This window comes from Nelusetta ayraudi, unplaced genomic scaffold (genome assembly GCF_046127955.1).
Source record: "Nelusetta ayraudi isolate G7.1 ecotype Tasmania unplaced genomic scaffold, CSIRO-AGI_Nayr_v1 ptg000026l, whole genome shotgun sequence".
NCBI lineage: Eukaryota > Metazoa > Chordata > Actinopteri > Tetraodontiformes > Monacanthidae > Nelusetta > Nelusetta ayraudi.
In genome coordinates this window covers 7,835,219-7,857,500 of record NW_027466076.1, presented here as the reverse complement: position 1 = coordinate 7,857,500, position 22,282 = coordinate 7,835,219, and the positions used below count along the sequence as shown (strand labels likewise).

At 45.8% G+C, this 22,282-nt stretch overlaps 2 protein-coding genes across 4 annotated transcripts in view; one reads left to right on the top strand and one right to left on the bottom strand.

Moving 5' to 3' along the window:
- Window positions 1-10,450, bottom strand: part of ap3b1a (adaptor related protein complex 3 subunit beta 1a) — a 46,991-nt gene extending 36,541 nt beyond the window's left edge. Inside the window, exons 1-6 of one of the 2 annotated variants that reach the window (XM_076029527.1) lie at window positions 10,130-10,450; window positions 6,149-6,224; window positions 5,957-6,031; window positions 3,099-3,194; window positions 2,762-2,922; window positions 1,471-1,537 (exon numbers count right to left, since the gene is read on the bottom strand). In XM_076029527.1, the coding sequence (XP_075885642.1) occupies window positions 1,471-1,537; window positions 2,762-2,922; window positions 3,099-3,194; window positions 5,957-6,031; window positions 6,149-6,224; window positions 10,130-10,260 (606 nt within the window). In that variant the 5' untranslated portion in view covers window positions 10,261-10,450. Of the gene's footprint in view, window positions 1-1,470; window positions 1,538-2,761; window positions 2,923-3,098; window positions 3,195-5,956; window positions 6,032-6,148; window positions 6,225-7,337; window positions 7,919-10,129 lie in introns of those variants that run through there. The other variant, XM_076029526.1, reaches the window with a different exon arrangement.
- A 575-nt stretch (window positions 10,451-11,025) lies between these two features.
- LOC142890477 (secretory carrier-associated membrane protein 1-like) lies at window positions 11,026-21,539 on the top strand. 2 transcript variants are annotated; one of them, XM_076029545.1, is made up of 9 exons: window positions 11,026-11,304; window positions 14,114-14,191; window positions 14,605-14,706; window positions 14,912-15,023; window positions 15,744-15,872; window positions 16,945-17,104; window positions 17,226-17,327; window positions 17,548-17,665; window positions 18,558-21,539. In XM_076029545.1, the coding sequence occupies exons 1-9, from the start codon at window positions 11,248-11,250 to the stop codon at window positions 18,717-18,719; spliced, it is 1,020 nt and encodes a 339-aa protein (XP_075885660.1). In that variant the 5' UTR covers window positions 11,026-11,247; the 3' UTR covers window positions 18,720-21,539. The 2 variants fall into 2 exon arrangements, with proteins under 2 accessions (XP_075885660.1, XP_075885661.1); XM_076029546.1 differs by lacking the exon at window positions 11,026-11,304 and adding an exon at window positions 13,407-13,567.
- Window positions 21,540-22,282: the final 743 nt, after the last annotated feature.

Below are 22,282 nucleotides of genomic sequence, written 5' to 3'. Positions count from 1 at the left end.
CAACATCGATTTGCTTTTCTCAAACTGACGCTGATGTAGAAGGGAAAAAAAAAAAAACGAAGAACGTAAAGACGGGAGGAATCGCGGCGTAATTAATACATGATGAGAAATCAATAAATGCTGAGACTGATTTAAGGAGCCGAGTCTTGTTACTCATCACGCTGGCCTGCACGGGGATTCGGCTCCTCTTTATCTACAGTGGCCTGACTCACAAACACAGTCTTGTTCCAGCAGCTGTAGATGTCATCCAAGGCCCCTTTAATGTACGATTTATTAACTTTTTATATAAACCAGGAAAAAAAATCTCCAAATGTTATAAAAGGTTATGGAGCTGTTTTGAAAAATAAAAATGAAAGAATTTATCACAATAATTTTTCACAAATTTTTTTTTTTTTTTTAAATCTTAAGATTAGCCCGCTGTTTGCAGTCTGCTGCAACAATACACTGCTTCATCGGATGATTTATTAAAGCTCCAACACATATAGTTTCTCTGGAGTTGCACTGGTTAAAGGAAAACTGCAGGTCTTTCTCACACAGCGTCTCCCGAGTGGGGCACCCAAGCCCTTTGTGACATCACAAAAGGCCCCTCTCTTATGCTGTGCGAGTCAGTCAACGCACTGGCCTCGACATCATGGTCCGAAATCGTCGCCCCAGCAGCAGCAGCAGCAGCAGCAGCAGCGCTGTAAAGACGAACCGCATGATGGCTATTTAGCATCCGGTTTGTTTGGGCCTTTTGCAACCATTCATCACCCACTCAGGCTGCGTGTGCGCGTGGTGACAGTGCCCTCTGTGTCCGTCCCCCGGCGTCACACCGCAGGGCCCTCCGACGGCAACGAGTCATCCGTCTTCGTTAGCGTCCGCGGCTAAATATGCTACGCATCTGGCACCGGGCTCTCCACCCCTCCGCCCCGCCTGTGCCCGTGCTGCTTTGTTTTGTTAGTGTAACGATATGTGTAATGCTCTGAATGCATAATTGACTCGGGGGGGGGGACCAGACGCGACGTACTCGGCATTCCTTGTGCGATTTCAGGCCGACGCGGCCGAGCTTGGAATTTTCGAACGTCGCCGCCATTCAGTCTGACCTCGAATCATCGCGCCGCTCCAGGCCTGCCGTGAACGGGCTCGCATCGTCTCCGCGACCGGACGGGACACAGAATTTGAGAATTTGCCCGTTCACGGTCCATTTAAGGGGAGGGAGGAGGTGTAGGTGTGGGGGGGGGGGTCCGGGGGGGGGAAATCAGTCGGCCTTTGAGAAAATTAAGCCGACACTAGCATCGGCGCGAAAATTCCTTCCAAATGGACACTTAACAAGGAGCATCTGAAGATGTGCGGGTTTAAGTGGGTGTTAACAAACCATGGCATTGCCGAATGAGCTGTGAGATGGAGAGCAAAGGGGAGAACTGCTTGACGGGGGCGCCCCCCAGTGGATTCTGTCGCGCTGGGGGAGGGGGGGGAATGCAGTGTACTTACTGTGCTCTTGTCTTTCAGCAGCTTCTCTATCACTTCAATCAGCTGTTCCTTCTGATCCGGGTCCAGGCTGAATGGCGGAAAGAGACAAGGAGGCCAATTATCGACAAGGGAAATGCAATTATTTAAATAACACGCAAGCGCAATGGACTAACAAATTCAATTATATCCCCTCTGTGCGCTCACGCTGTAGTGTCAGAGTCTCCGCAAGTGGGGGCAGATTTAATACCGAGGCCTCTAAGTGTATCCAATATAATGAAACCGTTCCCTGTTCGGATTGTTGCGGTGTTACTGGTGTTTCATCAAAGCGCCATATGAATACCATGAACAATGGGATGCAACAAATTGATTTTTGATTTTTTACGACAATAACAATAACTGATCATAGATAACTTATTGAAATATCCTAACTCAATGAAGAATTATTGACTCGTATGGAAAAATAAACTAAAAAACAGCGTCCAAGCAATCACATTGCAAACTACTCTGGGGGATATAAACTGTTTTATTGTTTAACTGTTGGTTGGTTGTTGTTTACAGGGCGTTATACTGTTCATGTGTCACGCTAAAAGAAGAACAACTCCAAAAATGCCACCAGCTGTTTTGCATTTTACGCACTTCTGGACGCTTGCCACGCTTGGAAGCGACGACAGGAGCTCAGATGCTGCAGGGTGAAGCTCCACTGCCCAGCTTTCATTGAGTTAACTGCTCAGTCTAATGCTCGGGGGCAAGGCGCATATTTTCGGGCACAGTGAAGTTGATCACCGGTTATGTCCCCGCTACACTACACTGAATTCAACGACTGCACGAGTCCCTATTCATGCGCCAAGGAAGAAAACTGAATTATTGAAGGAAGTATGTCGCACTCTGCTTTAATTGGCGGCAACATGCACCCTTCCAGTTTCTTCCAGCTGGTCATTGACAAAACAATTGACAAACGGGCTAGCTAGCAGCAAGCTGGCAGCGTTACCATGCTACACAGAGGACAGACTACTTGAAAAGGACAAGGACTCACTCCTATTACTTTGTCCTGCTTTACCAGCTTCCTCTTCTGTTTCATATTTACTCAGATTGAAAAGACCTGCAGGCAACTATGACTGTTCGTCACCCAGTTTGGACCTGCCGAGGTGCATAAAAGCACAAATAATTTGACTCCTGACAAACTAGAACCTTCAGTTGCAGTCAGACTGCGATGTTTGCATGTATTTTCAATCTCCAGTTTTATTCCAACTATTTTTACCCTCATGTAAATTGACCAGCTGGCATCCGATGACCAAACGAGACACAACAGTACCTGTAGAGCTTCTGTATGGCGTGGGCAGCTGTCTTGCGCACATATGGGGAGAGGTCAGCCGACGCCTCCTTGATGGCCAGCATCATGATGGGAACAATTATAGGGACACGGATACTGGACAGAACCCTGAGTGCACTGGCCCGAATTAACTGGTTTGGGTCCTGAAGCGGGAAGAAAACAGTTCGTTCACATGTGACGGGCTACAAAAATTGAAGTCTTAAAGGCAAAAAATAAATAAATAAAAATAAATCAAACAGAGTGTATGACGTAAAAGGGAAGAACATCAGAAGAGTGACGTCAACCACAATGATGCGCCTCAGAGAGCAGCAGGTGTTACCTTGAGGGCCCTCTGGAAGGTGCTGATGGACAGCAGCGCCAGGTCCTGCTGCTCCTCTGCGTACCTCACCAGGTACACGTACACCAGCTTCTTCAGCTGAAAAAAATTAAATCACAGGGCAAAAGTGAAATCAAATGTGACAACTTGGCGGCAGCATTTTTAAAGGTCCGATCCTATAAAGTTTTGTTTTTTGCTTCAAAGAAAACTCAAAACATATTTGGATCTACAATGAGACAAATACAGCAGCCATGAGGAGGTCTCTGACCCGGGTGAGGCATCAATGCCCTTTATTATAGGTGCTGACTTACAGGTAAGAAGAGAAAAAAAAAGTCTAATGCAATAAAACACTGGTAAACTGAATTATTAAGTTAGTCCTGAACCTTACAGCAAAGACTAGAAGTCAGATGGTTTGATTTCAGGGGAACGAAACAGGAACGGCGATGAATGAAACAACATGGAAATTCCTTTCTCCGCTCAATTCTTCGGCAGGAAATCTGAGCACTCCGGCGGTTGCTCAAAAGTTTCCGCCGTTCCAGTGTTGCTTTAGGCGGAGCAACGAGGTTCCGCGACTTCTTGTCCTGTTTAGAAATTACCGCCTAATAATTGGCCGCCTCCGCCTCGAACACTGTCTCCCACGTCTGTTCTGCTCTCACAGGAAAGCCTGAGATAATATTTATCCCGATTGGTTACACATTGGGGCCAAGGGCCGAGGGAACCGGCTGTTGCCCACTGGGTAGTGGGGACCGCTGAGGAACCACCTACAGTCTCACTGAGCAGCTGATTTTGAATGTCGAGGTCAAGGCTGAGGTCGAGTTTAAGGAGCAACCAGAAGGAGCTTAATTACTAATCAACACTATGAGCGCAGTGCGTTTTTTTTTTTTTTTTAATGCAGCGAATATCGACCTGCAGCAGGACTGCCCGACTCTCAATCATCGTTCAGGTCATTACTGCTGGAATTAGTGGCATTACTCATGATAAGAGGAGACATTATCCATCTGCCCTCAGGGTTCCAGGTTTCTGTGACCACAGAGGCTAGGACTGATTTCAGTCAAAAGCAGGGGCGGGGGGGGGGGGGGGGGGGGGGGGATGACTCTGATTTGACTCTTTTCTTTCAAAATGTGACCAAAAAAGCTACAAAAGAGGATTAGGGCCACAAGAAGAAAAACAATTAAGATAAGATTTGTTTTCAAGTCTCCAATTCGAAAATGAAGTTGACATTTCAAGGTTAAAGTCAAAGTTTTGTGAATACAATCGAAATTTTTCAAGTAATGTCAACGTGAAGTAAGTCTAAATGTCGAGAATGTAGTCGAAAGGCTCTGCACGCAAGTCTAGTGTACTAGTGGAGTACTTCCGTTTTCGAAATTTTCCTGATTTCGGCGGGTTTACTTTTCACTGTGGGTAACTGGGTTAATCCACCATCCATCCAGTCTACTCGCCAATTTACACTTTGTTTGTTTCGTCTTTTTTTTTTTAACGCCGACTTTATTCACAAAGTTTCGTCTTTTTTGCGTCAACTTTTTCCACGAAATTTCAACTTAAAACTCGAAATTTCAACTTAAAAATCTCCTTCCTGTAATGTTTTTCCCCCCTCTTCTTGTGGCCCTACCCATCTTTCGTACTAATCCTCTCTCGTAAAAAGCACAAGAACGACACGATACAGTGCGGGTCGCCAACAGAAAAAACCCAACAAAGCAAAACGAGACGGTCACAATGATATCCGTGTTTTGGACCCGTCTCGCTACTTAGCGGCCATCTCAAAAAGGACAGACAGTGATGAGAGGAGACCTCGGCACAGGGGAGGCAGCCATTTTTAGCGAGCCTCGCCACGGCAAGGGGCTCGGAGGAGACGCCGCCGCTGCCTCAGCAGCTGGTGTTTTTGAGGCGGGAGGCGCGAGACGTGACTGTAGGCCCTCAGCTTCAATTACATCCACCCACCTGCTCCCGCCCGCCCCGTACCGCGGCGAGTTGCTCGTGGCCGCGTGCTTCGAAACCCAGCCCGGGCTCTCGGCTCCCCTCCCCCGTCGCCACCGCCTGATTATTCCGCCGCCGTTAATCAATATTCACACGAGGCCGCGAGGCACCGGCGGCTCCTCTTGAGCCGCTTCTTACCGTTTGCTCATTTACCGGAGTCGCCGGCGCACACGCTTCGCAGATTACGCGGTTTTAGCCGCGGCGCATTCACGCGGCGCGTTACACAACCTCGGGCGTTTTTTGGTTCTTTTTTGCGATTAGAGGCGATGAAAGCTATTTTCCACTGTTTGATGTGGAGAAATAGACTTGAAAATGTTGTTTTGCGAGACTGAGGTCCCATATTATTAAGCGCCCTCAGCCAGGTCCTACTTCCTTATTTCTGTCTAACACCAAGTGGAGGCTGCTAACAGAGGGCTAACAGAGGGATTATCATTACTACTATTATTAATGTGTGGCTGATCCACTCGAGTCTAGCATGGAATTAAGGTATACTATTGGGCCTTTGTGAAATGTAAAGATTTAAAGATGTGTGGGAAATACACTCACTTACTCGCACACACGTATGTACAATATATGTTATGACTGTCATGTAACGCAAACAGAAAATTGTTCAAATATTTGAGATTGCCTGTTTCCATTTGCAGATGATGACAGTGACTTATCCTCATTCAGGCTTTATAACGTCTACACAAATATATTGCAAGACTTTATTCACTATCATTACTTGTTTAGTTCAATTCGTTAATTTCAATGTATGCAATATAAATATAAAAAAAAAAGAAAAAGAAAAAACCTTTAACGTGACACTGTTATTTGTGAGAAAGTCACCTGTTTGAGACTACGTACAAGATGATCATATCGTCGCTGTATTCTTCATGCTATCTTACCTCGATGTTCTTGCTGGCGACGTTCTTCACAACGGCAGGAAACAGCTCCGATGAATTCTTCCCCATGGCGATGAGCTGAGCAAAAAAAACAAACAGCAAAACAGCTCCATCCATTGGCCGTCTCACTATTTTCATCTTCTGTTACAGCTGAGGGGAAAACTCAAAGAGAGTGATTTCCCATGATGCACTCACCCCGACGATCCTTTTCATGGCCTCCAGTTTGAGAGACTCCTTGTTGCTCTCCAACATCTCCTTAAGGTCCTGGTTCCTGTGGGCAGACCGTAATGCTATTAACACCTGCCGTGGTCAGAGCTCAGGTAAGTTTGAATAATCAGCCTCATCCGTTACTGCTGGAGCAAAAGGTGCTGCGAGCAGTCTGTGGGAGCAGCACCTCTTTCCCAGATGAGAGTTTACACATGCAGCGTTCGCGCTGACTTCAGGAGAACTTTCACCTCAACCAGTCAGACTCTTGAAAACACGATGTTTCGTCGCTGCATCGCGAGATTCTTAACTATTTCCGTCAAATTGAACGGCCTAACAGAAACAACCGTAACTCAGGTGGCATGACAATGTTGCAGCGTCCATGAACACAAACACATGCCGTCATTTTCCAAGTGGCAAATACACCTCGGGGTGAGCAGCACTGTGCAAAACAAACTGACAAACGCGATACAGCAGTGAGACAGAAAGACAACTAATGGAATATTTCATTTCAATCAGCATAACTTTTTCAACTTTACATTTGTCAGTGTAAATGAGATCTAACACGACCAGAAGCTGAAAACTGTCATTTTAAGGTCCAACATTGCACAAAATCACATTTCTAACTTTGTGAGTCTTCATTATGTCAGTGAGCTACCCAAAAAATAAGTCCAGTCCAAGCTTCTTTCGCCCGTCTCCCTTTTCAAAAAATTGTGCACTAGTACAAATACAGTTCTAAATATCAGCCCCTTGTGATGTCACATATGTCCCCCGCACCTCTCCGGGGATAAGTGGCATCACTCGCACCCAGATGCCCTCTGACCCCGCCCTGTTGCTGCCTTGTTGTGGAAGGTCTGAAGAAGCACCAGTACGACTAATACTATAGGAAGTATAATGCCAGTGTTTTAGAGGAAGACCGTAAACAGAGGGTGAAATAAGCCTCTCTAAATTTTCAGGATCGCAGTTGCTCAAAGCTAAGATATGTTGGGATCAACTTTTAAACAGCTGTTCCTGTTTCTTGTAACTCCAAAGGCCAAATGACTTTTCAGACCTTCTCTCCACACTCATTCCCACCTTTGAATGACAATGGAACGACGCGCTAAGACTAAAGCTGCGGTCAGCGGGTCAGAGGACACGGTTTTGGTTCCCGTCAAGAGTGCCGTGGCTGATCTTACAGTACCGAGCTCTGTGCGCCTCCTCGGGGCCACTCTTGCTGTTTGTGAGCGCCTGTTCTTCCTGCCGGAGCCCAGCGGCCAGGCTCAGCTGCAGGTTCTCGGCGGACACGAGCGCTGTCTTCACAGCTCCCGCCGCCTCCGAGCGCAAATACGACAGACGGGCATCCATGCCAGCGCCCTCTCTCTCTCTCTCTCCCTCTCCCTCTCCGGCAACTCAGTCCAGTCGACAAACTGGCGAGCCGTCTCTGCGTCTGCGTAGGGAAATCCACGAGAGCCGACGAATCCAAAGCGGCGACGGGCGTTTCAAGTCACCAGGGAGTCTGACGGAGTAGTTGCTCTCCCTCGGGCTGTGTTCCCTCTCTTTGTTTGCAGAAGTGTTCTTGTGGGAGCCGGGAGGAGGATTGGAACAGCGGCTCATGCTCCACCGGCTGTCTGTCAGTCACTCATTCCTTCCTCTTCACGTTGTCACAAGATGCTCCGTCAGCTTGTTAGGCGGCAAGTCACACTTATGATAAAGCCCGGCCGTGTCCACTCAGCCCGCCCGGAGCCCCGTGCGTTTGGCTGGAGTCCACACAAAGTTTTTTTTCCGAAACTATGTGAAGTGGTCCATCTGTGTCCTGAATTCTCTTCTTTCCCCACCAATTTGACCGTGTGTGCGTGTTTGTGCGAGTCTGTCCGTGTGAGGCTGTGGCCACGTCCCCCTAGGGGAAAAAAGGAGGGCCTTATCTCAAAACGGTGGGTAAACACTGCGCTACTTTTCATCACCTCCGCCGCACGGCAATCGACTTTAGCCCGACGCCGGCGGGAGCCGAGCCGGGCCCAACAGAACAGGCCCGCATTCAGAGATAATAGTATCAAGCTGAATGACAGGAAACACCCTGTGAGACACGGTTGTTGCAGAGCGACGCGCTGCAAAACAGACTTCCAATAGGTTGCTTACCAAAGCCGGCGAGGGAAAAAAGTCCACTGGCACCGAACAAAGGTTTATATAATAAGGGAAACTTTTTCAAGCAGCTCAGGTCCCAGGTCTATATATTCTGTTTACCAGGCGTTAATTACAAGAATTGAATCTGAGATGTTGCTGTGCTTAGGTGCAGCAGGTGAGGCATAAAACATTGTTTCAGTTGATATTTGAATACTTTACAAGAAAATCTACGTGGACATAGTTTTTTGTTTTTTGTTTTCTGGGTTTTGCTAGACAGCAGACAAACAGGCAACAGGACAAAGCCGGATTACAACACCAGTGTGACACAGGGCTATTCGTACTCGCGGCGAGCCTGAGACAGCCACAGTTCAACAGTGTCATCTGTGTCGGGGAGATGCACAGACAGAAGCATTATTCATGCCCAGAAGTTCTCTTCACGGTCTTTCTTAGCTAGGCAAGGCAAGGCAGGGCAAGGCAAGGAAACATATGACCAGAACCCGGCCTTCACGGTCATGTGAGACAGCTTAAAGGTTCAGCACGCTCAACAACATTCAATGCTTTGGCAAAAAGGAAGTCACAACAGTCACATTCGGACGAGCTGAGGCAACGGTGAAGACAGTGCCACAAACAGTACGATCTTTGTTTTCACGAGGAGCGTCTGTAAGTTATTTTCCAGTTCACCTAACTGAGACACAGAAAAAAGACACAGAGTCTTAAAAAAAAATGTGATTATATTAAGACCAAGACGATGGCAAAGGCTTGGTCTGAGCTACGAACAGAAGTAAATGGCGATTCGTGACGTTTAAAATGCAATGGGTTGTTTTACTGATGATTCGTTGCCCTCTAGTGGCAGGTCTCCGATGTTGCAGCCCTTTTATTAAATCCTGGACAACCACAACACGGGAATCTGAACGCTCTTGGCACAACAATATAAACAAGTTTATATGCCATAGCGAATGGTAAAGCTGAAGACAGATGGTACATGGCCATGACCTGCACTTCTCTCATCTTCTTCTGACAACACTGTGTGACACGGTGCGTGGCAGTCCAAACCACCTTGCAGGCTCGAATCATACATGTCGACACAAGTTCAGGACGTGTGTTCTTTGTATGTTCTCAGACTGCATGGGTTTTGGGGGAAAATATGCATTATGCACGGTGAGACAAGTTGCGATAAGGGCGAGTTTAAAAGAAGTGAAAATAACTGAACACCAGCGGCTTATCAGACTTTTAAACAAACAGCAGGTGCTACCAAGTTTTTTTTTTTTTTTTTGCTTGGTAGCACCAGTGGTTCATATTTATTCAGCTAGGCTGACTTTAACCCTGCAAACTAAGTTTGCAAATGAAATACTGAAACGTGACAGCAAGTCAAAAGCCCAGGTGCCCTTCTACTCTTCCTGTAAAAGAAGCACAGCACTGCTCATGGAAGTATTGCGCTGCCTTGTAATGGAAAGACGAATACGATGCTCTTTTGCTCAGCGTGTTCATCACATTAGTTACAAAAAAAGGAAAAACTGCTGACTAATTAGGTGGCAGGATAGAGATGAACTCTTCTAAAGGTTCACGAAAGTGGAGCTAATATCTTGTCTACCCTGATGACAAGTGTTTCAAGTCAGGCAAAACACACAACCGGGGGTGTTTATGAGTTAGAGCAATAGGCAACCGCCACAGGTGTCAAACAGGCAGTCAGCGGTGCCACGGCAGAGGGGCAATCGCCATCACCGCCCCGCCTGTTGTTGATGATGCTGCTGCTGTGTCTCCCTGCTGGCCTCCCCTCCTGTTAGACAGCTGCGGCGGAGTTAGCCGCCACCTAAAAGCTCAGCCGTGACGTTTTGCTTTGCCGGTACGTGCGGTCCCGCTTCGTCGACTCACTTTTTCAGGTCGGTGCTGAAGAGTCCGAAGGCAGCTCCGGTGCTGCCGCCGGAGGTCGGGGTGTTCTCGTTCCCCGCTTCCACGGCAGCCTCCGCTCCTCCCTGGTCATTGTACGAGACGCCAGTCGACATGCTAAATGCTAAAACAAAGATAGCTGAATTCTTAATCGGTACTCCTCTTTCTCTGGCCCGGTTAAATAAACCTGACGTTGGGTTCTTGGGGGTTTAGGTCGCTCATAAAGTTCCTGCCAAAGCGAAACTTTCACCGGGATTTTCTGCCAACTTTTCACACGCAGAAGCGGAAGTGTGAGCTGGACAAGTTGGAGTCACATGACAGAGGAGGCAGAGGGTCGGCTGCAGACGCCACGGTGCGTTTTGCAGATGGGGGCAATTCACCATCCGTCTGCGTAAGTTGTGACACGAATATTTACGTTATTCAAAGAAAAAAACTTTTCATTCACTGTACTATGTTGTATAAAATACGGCCTTGAATAATTCCACTCCAAATAGCCGGTGATTCGTGCAGCACTGTTCAGAAAATTCAAACGACATTAAAATAATTTTATTTTATATTATACATCTATATTTACCGGCCAATTTGTGCTTTGAAAAAACACAATGACATTGTATTCCAATATTAAACTTGATACTTTATTCTCAGAAATGTGACTATTCATTGCGCTCTTCTGATTATTTTTGATTCACTCTCTTCACGTAGTTTTGTTTCTCCTGCTGGCTCCGGTTACTATGGTCATGAATAATGTATCTACATAAAACTTCCCGCTGCCAAAGGACTCAACACAATTGCTGTCATTTTTGACGCGTGTTCCTTCATCGTCACAGGTCCACTACACTAGTAGGATGTGACGTTCAATGACTTCCGTCTCGGGTGTTGTATTTGATTTGATCCCTTGCTGGTGACCAATCCTTTACATCGATACTGTCTTTGAAACACTGTCAACACTTGACTTCACCTCCGAGCGTGTCATCTTTAGTCTACCTCAAAGCGGGCGGTGGCTTTTAAGTGGGCAGCCCCGAACGTTAGGTTAGCATAGTTGGTTTTCGTGTATATTCTTTTTTACTGGAGCCGTGTCAGATCATCCACTGCCACTGCCGAGAATGTCAGATTTCGACAGCAATCCGTTCGCGGATCCGGAGTTCAGCAACCCATTCCAGGTAATGTTCTAGCTACCACCTGGAGTCGTTAGCATTAGCAACGACACTATTACTCCTTTATTACAAGTTGTCATTCGGCAGGGGCTGCTCGTCACGCTTTAGAAAACCTGTCACGAAGCTAGTCGAGTTCAAAAACGATGCTGGCAAATTACTTCACGGTTCCCGGCTGGATTAAATGGCGCTGCTTGGTTGGGTGGCTATCTAATATCGGCGGCTCTACTGTAACTTTGTACAAACGAAGTGACGTAACACGAAGCGCAGTGTTCTGCTAGAAAGCTTCTTGTTTATTTGGCTATTTGGATTTGATGTCGGCTGGTATTAATGTCGTATTAAAGAGTCCCAGCCGTCAAAGATGCACCTGCCTGGCACACTTCCAGTCGGCACGTCACCTGTGTGTTGTATGTACATGTGCATTTTGTATCGCTGATGTGGTGATCGCCTTGATAATGTTGATGGTTATGTTAGTTTGGCCATGTAACGGTTAAAACCCACCCTAGAGACACGTCAGACTGCTCCACGATTAGTAGGCTTGGTACACTTTTACACATTTTTAAAGAGTCACTTCCTGAAGAGACAAAAGCAGAACAGAGATAGCAGGCAGTTCACTTTGCCTGTCACGCTGTCTCATGGCCTCGCTTTTAAACTCACGCTCTGCTTTGATGCATGCGATCTTCAGTCTCGTTTTCCCCCTATGTGACGTCACTAAAGGCTGCTTTCCAAAACACCAAGTAAGGGAAGGACATGTTGCACTCTCCCGCATATTTTGAGGAGGTCGTTGTCAGGCCAGGGACAGACACACTTAGTCATCAGAAAACATTAGTCAAATGAATTTCACATTTTATTCATGGAGGGATTTATTCAAGCTCATGGGTTAATTTTCCACAATTTTTTAAGAAGATGCCGGTCAGACCGTCCATTAGTAGATCATTGCAAACTTTGCGGTTTCTGTTGAAGGTTCCACAGAACGCAGTTGTGACTTTATCAGCGTTTATTCAAGACGTCTTGACTTAAGATGGCTCCACTTTACACACATTGGGTGCCAAACACACAATTGCTCGCACACTGCGGTGTTAGCTGCAACACCCACGGCCTGGTACTCCTTCCGCCCTGTTACGCACTGTGGAGGCCGCAATGTTTTTGTCCCATTCTAAACATGTGTGTGGGTGTGTGTGTTTAATAAGAAGAAAGGTAAAACTCTTGGCTTTTCTGCTTCAGGGTGACTGATAAAACAAATTAAAGAGTTGAATTTCTGTTTGATCATTGGATAGCAACTGATCACTCTTCGAAGCTAATAAAGCCTGCATGAATAATTCATTTATTCATCCCATATTTTGCAAATTAGTGACTACGAAAGCCGTAATTGCTTCATATTACTTTAAAGCGGAGTGCCAATGTTTATTACTAAATTATAAAATGATCATACACTAGACCAGTTCATGAGCCCATAATTAAACCCCCCAGATATTCTCATGTAACTCAACGTCAACGGTGTCCTTCGCTTTGAATCACCTTCATTTTGTCTGTCCACCGAGGCAGTTTGACCACACACACACACACACACACACACACAAATACATGCAAGTCATTCACGAGCGCGTAATAAGGCACCGCCCTCATCGGTGACCTCCTGCTGTCCTGCCACTCTCCTGTCATTGGTTGGCTCTCGCTTGGGCTCAGTTTAGCTCAGCGTAGCTTCAGGAGGAGCGCGCCCCTCCCCCGTGGCGCCGCTCAATACTTCATGAAATCATATGGCGACATGTGGTGTCAGGATTCCTCCCGGCGCCTCTGCTGATAAATTTCATCACCCCGAGGCATGACAGAGAGGGAGAGGGAGGGAGAGAGAGTCGGGTCTGGCCTAGTTCTCTGCAAGAAGAAACAGTCAGGAGCCGCAGAAGGAACGACGGGTGCAAAATCTGCCACTTTTGCACCTTTTAGTGTAAACAAGGACTCAAAACACAGTCACTTCCATCATCTGACTTTTAGCTTTAACTTATTTGTTTTTGCATCTGTAGGACTTGGAGGAGAGCACCTTGTACAGCGCGCTCCATCTCCTCATTTGTCCGCGCAGCAGCGGGGCCGACATTAAACTTTAAACACAGCAACGCCTGAAATATTAACGAGCCTGGTCTGGTGACAAGTTCCAGCCTGCGTGCGTGCGTGCGTGCGTTTGCGAGTGAAATTTAAGAGTGAGACGCCAGAGGAAGGAAGCCGCAGTCGGACTAGATGAGGACGGTGGCCGCGGCTTGACTGACGGCGGCTGATGGTGAGCATTTTTTTATCGGGGACGTCTCGCTCGAGTGAACTGTGGACTTTAAAAATTCCGTCTGTTTTCGTCGGTGGATGCTTGCTGCTGGTGAACCTGACATGCCGGGAGTCTTGTCGGTTTGCGGATCTTTCTCAATGTTTCGTGGACAAAATCTTTTTTTTTTATTATTTGTTTTTGTTTTTTTTGAAGGGAAAGACGACCTGTTGCACTGCGACAAAGCTGAAAACGGGCCTTTTATTTTTGTCTTTGGCTGCCAAAACTGTTTCCTGTTCTCTTTAAATCATAGGCTCGACTATTAATAGTCGTCCACCCGCTGAAATTATTGGAATCAACCCGTCGCTGCCAGTATCAAATTATAGGCCTGTTGCAATTAGAATAAAGAGCGCCATATTGCCTTGCAGCATAATGGAGGGTGTGCTGCCGTCCTTTGACTCGGCATACAGACCCTGGATTCATCTTCTTCTTCTTTTTGTTTTCTCTGATGAAAGATTCTATTAATCTTGTTTGTTTTTTGTTTTTTTTTTGTTTTGCTTCTCCCTCCAGGATCCGTCAGTGAAACAAGTGAGGCCGTCCGTCCCCCCGCCGCTGGAGGAGTACAACCCCTTCACGGATGCCAGAACAGTAGGTTCAGCCGCGCTAATCCGGCGGCGGCCAGTTTGTATTTTACACAGATTTAAAACGCAAACAAACGATGAAAATGCGCCGCTGGAACAGAGCGCGTCGCCCTCGGGCTCACGCGTGCACCACTATCACGAGGTCGCGCTGGACAATCTGTTCCGACATGTTCTTTTAAATATCCAATTATCACTCCGTGTACTTCAGGCAATGGTGTTGTCATGAGATAATGCAATCGCACATGTGCAGCACTCACAAAAGGTTGAGGACATTCAGTTCTCTCGTTCTGCATTTTCCTAAAAAAAAAAAAAAAATTAATGTCAGATCTCCAATTTTTATTTATCAATGTTGTTTCTCACGCGGCTGCGCTCGATGCGGCAGGTTGTAAATGTCACCGTGTCTCTCCCCCCCCCCTGCAGATGGCTCAGGCTCCCAAGGCCGGAGCCCCCGGCGTCAGCACACAGCCTGCCATCATGAAGCCCACGGAGGAGCCGCCAGCCTACACACAGCTGCAGGCGCAGGTACAGCTGACCCTCACCTGCCATCCCCGTGTTTTCAGCGTTAGAGACTTGATGCAAAAAAAAAAATTTCAATTCTCCTTTTTGTCAAATCTTTCGGTTTTGCCTGCGTGGCTCCCGTTGGAGGATTTGGTTTTCGGTGCAGAAGTGAGAGTGATCTGGCTACGTGACATTTTTATTGTGAACCCGTGTGTGTGTGTGTGTGCAGGACCAGTCGCGAGGAGCAGCCGAGCTGTTGCGGCGGCAGGAGGAGCTGGAGAGGAAGGCGGCGGAGCTGGACCGGCGGGAGCGAGAGATGCAGTCGCTCAGAGCGTCAGGAGGTCCGACAGCAAAAACGCACTTTCTACTGCATTGAGGAGTGTAGAGTAGAGTAAAAGTTTCTTTTTAAAAATAGAATGGATTTAACTGCAGCAATTGCAATAAGATCCGCGTCAGTGACGCATTTCTGTTTGAAGCTCCGAAAGGTAAAGTGTGGATGGAGGACTTATGTCCTTAAAACAGGGGAATTTTTACTCACTCTTCACTCTTGTGTAGCGATTAGGGATGCAATTTATCGATTAATTCATTAATCGTTAGTTGATTGACCTTGATCGATCGATTAACGATTAATTGGTAAGCGGCGATTTTTCCTGAGAACCTAAATTTCACAGTAGTCAATGTGTAAGGAAGACATTATTTAACCCTTATATAGTGTCCAATGTGACCCATTTTTACATGAGAGAACAGTAAAAACACCCTTAACATTTATCCTCTGACTTTAAGTTGACTTCTAATGGGTCACATTTCAACCTTTCTTTTTTGTTTAAAAGTAACTTGTTCTAGGTATATTATGACCATCACGGGTGAATTGCTCTCTCCTGCCACTGTTATAACGATATTAACTATCTGCGTAAAAAAAAAAGTTCAATTAATTTCAACAAATTTAATTTATTCAATTAAATTCTTAATCGACAATTAATCGATAATCGATTCAGTGTTAACGTCTCCAGTACCAATACACAACCTTACTGTGTTAGTTTTGTTTGTTTTTTTGCACTCAGGCAGGAAAAACAACTGGCCGCCGCTCCCCGAGGGCTTCCCCGTGGGTCCCTGCTTCTACCACGACATCACGGTGGACATCCCTGTGGAGTTTCAGAAGACGGTCAAGTTCATGTATTACCTCTGGATGTGTGAGTGACCTCCTCTCCTGACTCAGCTGGATCCAAGCATAAGATAAAACCTAGTCGCAAACGAATCCACAAAGCGAGAAGAAAACGCTCCCAAAATAAAGATGACAAGAAATAACCATGTTAATAATGTGAGTGGCCGTTGACCTATTAACAGTTTTTTTTTTAGACGTTCCAGTTATGTGGTTTCCTCCCCAAGTTCTAAATGAGGAATGCTCTTCACAGCACTCAACTCTTTTATTCATGAGGAAAACTCGTCCTTCAGGATGTGCTTTCATTTAACAACATATACAGTCTGGTGCAGACCGGCGTCGCTAGCAGTACCAGTCTTGATCTTGCGGCAAGAATCTGAAAAAAAAAAAAAAAAACACCCAATCTGTTTTCTAGCTGCGATTTCTATCCTGGCGAAATCCTTTAGAAACACTGAATTTGCTCCACTGAAGACCTCCGACCTCGGTCTCCCCCACATGCTGGTCAATAATTACAGATTCCTTACGCTGTGAGTCAGGAAATTAATGGACTCTGGTGGCATTCGGTGGTCACATGATGAAGGCACATGCACAGCAGTCATGTGTCTGAACTCGGGTCAGCTGATGGCTTTAACAGCCGCTTTAGATACTGAAAATGTCTCCCCCATCACCCTACTTTAGCCCCGCCAGTAATTCCATCCTATTACTATTAAAAAAATATAGATTTCATGAATGGAATTTTTTAATGAATTTTGATTTCATTTTTAGACTACCATGTCCCAGGTGTCTTTACATTCTCTACACAAAACATATTTGACGCTCCCTAACACGTGGGAGAGCAATCAGTGCCCTTTGTGACATCAAAAAAGACCAAAGTGAATGTTTTAGCAAATTCTAGCAAAACAAAAGGTAACAAGTTAATCTCACAAGAAGACTCTGAGGCAGTGGCTGCGTCCACCAGCAGCTTCATGTCGTATTTCACACTCCTGCGTTTAAAAAAAAAAAATCCCCTCTGACTCACGGACTCTTTCACCGGACGCCGTTCCTGTTTTGGACCACCGGGGGCACAATGTCAGTCATGAATGATTGAATTTCCTCCCTCCCAGTTCACACTGGGACGCTGCTGGCCAACCTGGTGGGCTGCCTGGCCTGGTTCTGCGTGGACACGAATCGGGGCGTGGACCTCGGCCTGTCCATCCTCTGGCTCTTGGTCTTCACACCGTGCTCCTTGGTCTGCTGGTACCGGCCACTCTACGGAGCTTTCAGGTGAGCTTCGCCGAAAACGCAGCCACCACACAATATGAGATGAGGCGTCGCTCACTTCTGGTTTCTCTCTCTCTCTCTCTCTCACCCCCCCCCCACCCCCACCCCTCTCCCCCCCGCGCAGGAGCGACAGCTCCTTCAGCTTCTTTGTGTTCTTCTTCGTGTACATCTGTCAGTTCGGCATCTACGTCATCCAGTGCGTGGGCATCACCGGCTGGGGCGCCAGGTGAGAAAACCAATCTGGAGAGCCGAGCATGCAATATGCAACTAGAAGCTTTTTAAAGGTCCAGTGAGTCAAATTGCTCTTGCCCTTGTTGCTCTATGTGTATTCTTATAAAAGTTACAGATCGAGCCAAATTTTACATACTGTACCTTTTTAAAAGGTGCATTTGCATCGATGAAATGATCCTTGGGGGAACATTAAAAGACGGTTTTGCCCCCTGCAGCGGGTGGATCTCAGCTCTGACCGGCCTGAATACCAACGTCACGGTGGGCATCATCATGATCCTCATCGCGGCTCTCTTCACCTCGCAGGCTGTCATGTCCCTCTTCATGTTCAAAAAGGTGAGAAGGCCGTAACGTTGACTGTTGAGACTCCTCCTCCTCTAATCACTTTAATCTATCGGAACTTGTGGCTGCTGCTGCCCCTTTATTTTCATTTTATGTTAAATGACTCTATTTTACTTTTAACTAGCTCAAGATTATTTATTGGCCTCTATTGTAGCTGAGATGTTTTATATGTACGTGTTTTTATCCTATTGATTTACTTGAATGGTGCACTGCTTGCACCGGGAGCACACCATTTCGTTTCTTGTACTGTACAAGTTATGACAAATAAGAACTAGAGTTGTCAAATGATTTTTTTTAATCGGGATTAATCGCAGAATCTTCATAGTTAACTGCGATTAATCGCGGTTTGAATTGCATGTGTAAAATTCTGCTATTTTGCATTTCAAGGCAGCTTTATACCCACAAAGTAAAGTATTTCTTACCAGAAATCGTTCAGAGGGGCCAACTACAGGTTAGTATAAGGGACAAAAAGGCTTACGCCGGGTTCACACCGAACGCGGAAGCACCATAACCAGCCCACTTTGTTGCTCTCTTGCTTCAGTGTGCGCGCCTGTGTGTGTGTGTTTGTTTGTTTTCATCTCTCTCAAACTCTGATACTAGATACTGACAAATATAACATACACAAATAGGATCGCATTTGTCAATCGCTGTATTTTATTTTGAAAATTGCTTTTATTTTGAAAATTGACCTGATTTACTCATGTTTCTTTGAATAACTTCCTGTCCTGCTTGACACGGATCGCTCGTGGCTCGCACACAGAATAGAGCGCAACGGCGGCCTCACGTTTGAAATGCGATAAAAAAAATTTAAAAAAATGAACTCGCGATTCATGCATTAACGCTGACAGCCCTCATAAAAACCCTTTGACCTTTGACCCCTCTCCAGATCCACGCGCTGTACCGCACCACCGGCGCCAGCTTCGAGCGGGCCCAGCAGGAGTTCGCCACGGGCGTCATGTCCAACAAGACGGTCCAGGCGGCCGCGGCCAACGCCGCCTCGAGAGCCGCGCATGGGGCGGCGCAGGGAGCCTTCAAGGAGCAGATCTGATTGGCTGCGGCGCCCGCGTCCGGCCACCGTCACCACCATCAGCCCCGTTTGAACTTGCTGACCCCTTGACCCCTCCCCCTCCCACCCATCAAGTCCTCCTGTGAGACTGGAGCCATCCCACTTCATGTTACCATGCTGTGACTCCTCGACACCCTCAACTACTTTGCGCGTGTGTGTGTGTGTGTGCGTGCGTGCGTGTGTGTGTGTGTGTGTGTGCGTGGGTGGGTGGGTGTGTGTGTGTGTGTGTGTGTGTGTGCGCGCGCACATGTGTTTGTGTGCCCTACAACTGGATGTTGCAACCACGTGACGAGCGCGTGCCGCTTCATACAGGGGACTACGGTGGCCGACGGGGGCCAAACACATTACAACTGCCTAATGCACCTTAATTGGCGAAAACAGCTGCAGGTTTGGAAACGATGCAAATTCACAAACACAAGCACGAGTCTAAACTAGGTATAAAAAGAGGATCGTGGTGCAAGCGAATAAAAACGCGCTGCAAAACATAAAAACAAATACGGAATCATCAAATGCGCTGCAAACAGAGCAGCGATGGGAAAACACACGCAAAGGAGAAAAAAAAAACCCTGCATAAAGCAGTCGCTACAACGGAAGTGCTCCAGAACTGCAGGGGGCACTCTAGCCTCTTTTCGTATAGACTCGTTTGTGTTTGTGGATTTGCATCGTTTCCGTGCCTGCAGCGGTTTTCGCCAAACTGAGGCGCATTAGGCAGTTGTATTGTGTTTGGCCCTCGTCGGTAACCGTAGGGGACAGAGCCGAGTCGGCTGAACTGAATCAGACTCTGTAGGTGTAATGTGGCGTTCCTCACCGTCTTGCCGTCCTAAAACCGTCTGCCGTCCTAAAAGTCTGTTGTCTGGAGCTCCTTCCTGTCCTTGAGTTCATTTACAGTCAGACCCACTGAAGTCACCTAAAGCTCGAAGGACATTGGTTATTGCGTACAAAGCCTCTTCGCCCCCCCCCCCATCAAATGAATTCGAAGGTTGTTTTTTTTTTTTCTTTTTAAAACTAAACAGGTGACTGAACACCGCTGCCCCCTGGTGGAGTGCACTTTGCGGGGAAATGAATGAATGCTGTGCATTCCTGTTCACTGCCTTACTTACTCTCTGCGTTCTCCTGGCTTGAGTCTTAAATCCTGCGTCACTCTGATTCTTATTCACTCGCAATCACCGGTAGGACTGGAACAAATTTGGCCGTAGGGGAAATTTCCACCTAAATGAAGGGACATGTTTAAATTGCTAAACTTTTGTTTGATTCGCGCATCTTAAGTTAGTGTGAATTTAAATACCCTCCTATCATGACTAACCTCTGCAAGGGTCTCGTGGAACGGTGATGGTGAATGTTGTATGTGGCTGCAAGAGATTTTGTGCTCAGCCATGACCTGACTCCTTATTTATTGATAGTTGAGACACTACTGAATACTACTGTTATGAGATTCTTTTTCTCTCTTTCTCTATTTCTTTTTTTCTTTTTTTTTTTAGAAACTTGAACTTGTTCTAACTGATTAAATTCACCTTGATCTGAGCCATGTTTCAAACAAATCAGAGCCATTCTTCTCTGTGAACTGGAACCTTTGAAGTGTATCTGGCACAGGTATGTGTTGAAGAAAATCATCGTTTTTGCCTTGAACTGACCACTCCCAACGTTTGATTGTTGCACTTCAAAGTTGCACACTGTAATCGGTGCAAAATGAATGGAATTTATTTTATTTAAAAAAAAACAAAAGAAAAAAGAAATGCTATCACAATGCCTCATACCAGTGAAAGGTGATTAAGTCATGCTAGCACAATGCTACGCAGCATGACCTCCCATGAGGTTTATCATGAATATGCGCCGCTCCGTTATTAGGTGTAAATACGTCTTTTCCTGTGGAGATTTACCTCAGTTTTACTCAGGTTCTACTCTTCACTTGCATGATGAGGTTTCAAAAAAAAACAAAAAAAACCAACACATTTGATTGTATTCCAATTGGAGCCCGCCACCCCGTGTTCAGATAGACGTGCTGTCAATCATTGTGCCGCAGTGAAGAGTGACTGGTGAGAAACGTGGCCCATGGTGAAATAGTGATTTTCAATATGACTGTTTGTTTTCTAACTGTGGACTGATCTCCAGCAAAACCACAATCAGGTGCATTCAATGTGTCCTTTTTTTCTACCGTATAATTACTCTGATCTCTCTCATGTCTAATTTTTAATCCAGTCAGGCCTTTTTTTTTTTGTTTGCGTCGTGACAAATGGAGTTTGGCCTTTTAGGTTTTAGCCTGTGTCTGTGTGTGGCTGCTGAATAATTCCCCAGAATGTTTTCTTCTCTCAGAGCTCCATGCCTTGTTTTTTGTTTTGTTCTGTTTTGTTTTTGCTCTCTGCACTCTTCTCTCTTTTATATCCCTCTGGCTAACTGCATGTGGATTTTGTGCGTACAATCGTGTGCAAAAGCACAATCAGATTATTCCTTGACGAAATCAAGACTGTGCGGCATCTCTGCTCGTCTTAGATGTCTTCACTGCGAGGAATTGCGAACTCTGTGCTGTGACGTTGACAGATGTGGTTCAAATTCAAACATTGCCTGTGGTAGAACTTATAAGAATGGAATTAAATTGTGAATTAACATCTTTAATGAAAACAATTAAGTGTATGTAAACCGCAGAAATGTTTGTATACTTTGTACAATTTACTGATTTATTTTCCCCTCTCAATCGTGCTGTAATTTTAAGATGCACTCTGGTTTCATCTACAGTTGCTTGGTGAGTAGTTTTGAGTTTTGTATATTTATTGTATTAATACTAAATAAACAATCTACTTATTTAAATACTTCGCTCTCACTGATTTTTATGGAAAATAAAATCTGAAGGAGCAAATGGAAAAATTCGTTGGAGGACCTGCAGTTGTAAGGGCTGACCGGAAGGGGTCAGTGTTTAAGCATCAAGCTTTGTTCCCTTTTCTGCGGCTGTTGCGAAATTTTCAGTACAAAATAGAGGGATGTTTCCAAAACACATTCGATGGTGGAGGAAGATACCATTTTCTGACCAGAGGCCGCGAGATCATTGTGAATAAAATACAACATACTTGTGGCTGCTTTTATTTCAGGAATTTTAGGATTTTAAGCATTTGATTACTTCTTGTCACAAACGCAAACACCCACAAAAAAAGCTATTTTCTTAATTTAAAAAAAAAATGCTAAGGTGCTGCAGGTTTTTGTTTTTTCAAAATCGGTCTTTGGTATGTCAAAGATTAGCAAAAAAAATGTAAATGTAAAAAGAAAATCTTTTTTTTTTTTTTTTCGCTCTTTAACAAGAGGTCCGTTGATACATACATTGAACTGTGCGCTCAGGTTGCCGTAAATGTTGGTTGCCCAACTAATAAGAACATGGCGAGCTGTCTGAAATCAACGGCTGCAGCTACTCTCGTCTTGAAATCTCCCAGATTCTCACTGGGCACCCCTGACAGTGAGCCTTCATTTCTGCCAAGTGGATGTGAACATCTAACAAAGCAGTTAATGAAACTGAGAATTAACATTGCGAAGAGTTATAGAATTGTTTTTTGGTCATTAAA